At 48.7% G+C, this 2435-nt stretch overlaps 1 protein-coding gene across 2 annotated transcripts in view; it reads right to left on the reverse strand.

Annotated features, from left to right (window-relative positions):
• Window positions 1–1303: 1303 nt before the first annotated feature.
• The window catches only part of LOC133118414 (acylphosphatase-2-like), a 7810-nt gene continuing 6678 nt past the window's right edge, over window positions 1304–2435 (reverse strand). For both annotated transcript variants that reach the window (XM_061228413.1, XM_061228415.1), the window contains one exon: window positions 1304–2274. In XM_061228413.1, coding sequence (XP_061084397.1) covers window positions 2154–2274 — 121 coding nt within the window. In that variant the 3' untranslated portion in view covers window positions 1304–2153. The remainder of the gene's footprint in view (window positions 2275–2435) is intronic.

Genomic DNA, 2435 nt, shown 5'->3' on the forward strand with positions numbered 1-2435 from the left:
CGACCGGTTTAGTGCCGTTAAAAGCTCCACACTCTGCCTGACCTAACAGAGGAACCACAGCTGTGTGAATTAGCAACAGGATGTTTATTCTGTCAAAAACTCAAACACATTATGTCAGCGCCCTCCAGAGAGCCCCAGCGCCATGTCTGTGTGTAATGAAGACACGGTTAGCGTAGCGTGCTAAATCTTATAAATGTGACTTCAGTGGGGACTGGGCTGTGTGGAACCAGGGGCTTAATGAGCTGCAGTACCTCCGGTCACCACTGGGGTGTGTGCTCTTCTGGGGGAATATGAATCGCTGGCCCCCTGTGGACTTCTGGGGTCAGGGGTCACGTGCACATGGGTGGGGTCACATGTGCATGTGAGTGGACAGAACGGTCCTGCACTGGAAACAGGCGGTGAAATGACTACCAGTCACAACAAACGGTTTGTCAGAACAGCTTTTCAGCCAATCAGCTGACTGAATTATCCAGAGAAACTCACATGCTGTACATCCAGACTGTATGGGGCCAGTTTCACACAAATTAAGCCTCATCCTACACCAAAATATATTTTAAAAGGAGATTCTCCATAAAAAAAACAGCACGGATGGTGCAGTGGGTAGCACTGCCGCCTCACAGCAAGGAGGTCCTGGGTTCGAATCCCTGTCGGCCGGGGCCTCTCTGTGCGGAGTTTGCATGTTCTCCCCGTGTCTGCGTGGGTTTCCTCCGGGTACTCCGGTTTCCTCCCACAGTCCAAAGACATGCAGGTTAGGCTGATTGGAGAGTCTAAATTGCCCGTGGGTATGAGTGTGTGAGTGAATGGTGTGTGTGCCCTGCGATGGACTGGCGACCTGTCCAGGGTGTATTCCTGCCTTTCCCCCAATATATGCTGGGATAGGCTCCAGCCCCCCTGTGACCCTGTTCAGGATAAGCGGGTTCAGATAATGGATGGATGGGATGGTACTGGCAGAATAAAGTTCATAAATCGGAGAGAACAGCTAAAGGGCTGGACCTGACTGGACAGACAAACTGAAGGAGGAAACTGAACTGGCTGCTTCTCAAAATGCACTTTATATAAACTGTCCTGTATCTGCTTAAATAAACCAGCCCAAATAAGATCAACAAACACTCTGACAAAAACTAGCTTAACATCAACAGCACTTCCAGAACCACGTTAGCAGGGCAGCGAGACACACGATACTGGACGAGTTCCCACGCTATAATTCTGCAGCATAACTGGAAATCAAAAAGAGTGTTTCTCAAACACTACACAGGGACGTTGTGACAGGAAGTATTCAGGCCTTTATTAAAATGGAGGAATCAGGCCACAGACCGCTGAAAGGGTTTGGGTTTCTGCGGGTTTATTCACACGGGTTTCTGAGGGTTTATTCACACGGGTTTCTGAGGGTTTATTCACACAACATGAAAGGTCATGTAAGGTAACAGCGGTATGAATGTGCAGCGTCTCATTAGAGATGCATGACGGAACTCAGAGGCCCACACAGGAACGCGTGTGATTGGGCGTGAGTGTGACTGTGAGTAGCTCAGTGTGAGGAGATCATTGAGAGTAAATCAGTGTGAGTAAATCAGTGTCAGTATCTCAGTGTCAGTGTGAGTATCTCAGTGTCAGTATCTCAGTGTCAGTGTGAGTATCTCAGTGTGAGTATCTCAGTGTCAGTGTGAGTATCTCAGTGTGAGTATCTCAGTGTCAGTGTGAGTATCTCAGTGTCAGTGTGAGTATCTCAGTGTCAGTATCTCAGTGTCAGTATCTCAGTGTCAGTGTGAGTATCTCAGTGTGAGTATCTCAGTGTCAGTGTGAGTATCTCAGTGTCAGTGTGAGTATCTCAGTGTCAGTGTGAGTATCTCAGTGTCAGTATCTCAGTGTCAGTATCTCAGTGTCAGTGTGAGTATCTCAGTGTGAGTATCTCAGTGTCAGTGTGAGTATCTCAGTGTGAATATCTCAGTGTCAGTGTGAGTATCTCAGTGTGAGTATCTCAGTGTCAGTGTGAGTATCTCAGTGTGAGTATCTCAGTGTCAGTATCTCAGTGTCAGTATCTCAGAGTTAGTATCTCAGTGTCAGTGTGAGTATCTCAGTGTGAGTATCTCAGTGTCAGTGTGAGTATCTCAGTGTGAGTATCTCAGTGTCAGTGTGAGTATCTCAGTGTGAGTATCTCAGTGTGAGTAGCGTGTGCAGAAGCCCTTTATCTCCAGCTTGGCGAGGTCTCTGTCGTTGGAGAAAACAGCACGAGTGATACGGCATCCAGGACTCCCCACCTTACTCAACCACACCTTCCTGTGGAGAGAGGGAGAGAGAGAGGGAGAGAGAGGGAGGGAGAGAGAGAGGGAGAGAGAGAGAGAGAGAGAGAGAGGGAGAGAGAGAGAGAGAGAGAGAGAGAGAGAGAGAGGGAGAGAGGGGGAGGGGGAGAGAGAGGGAGGGAGAGAGAGGGAGAGAGA

Source organism: Conger conger, chromosome 18 (assembly GCF_963514075.1).
Source record: "Conger conger chromosome 18, fConCon1.1, whole genome shotgun sequence".
Lineage (NCBI taxonomy): Eukaryota > Metazoa > Chordata > Actinopteri > Anguilliformes > Congridae > Conger > Conger conger.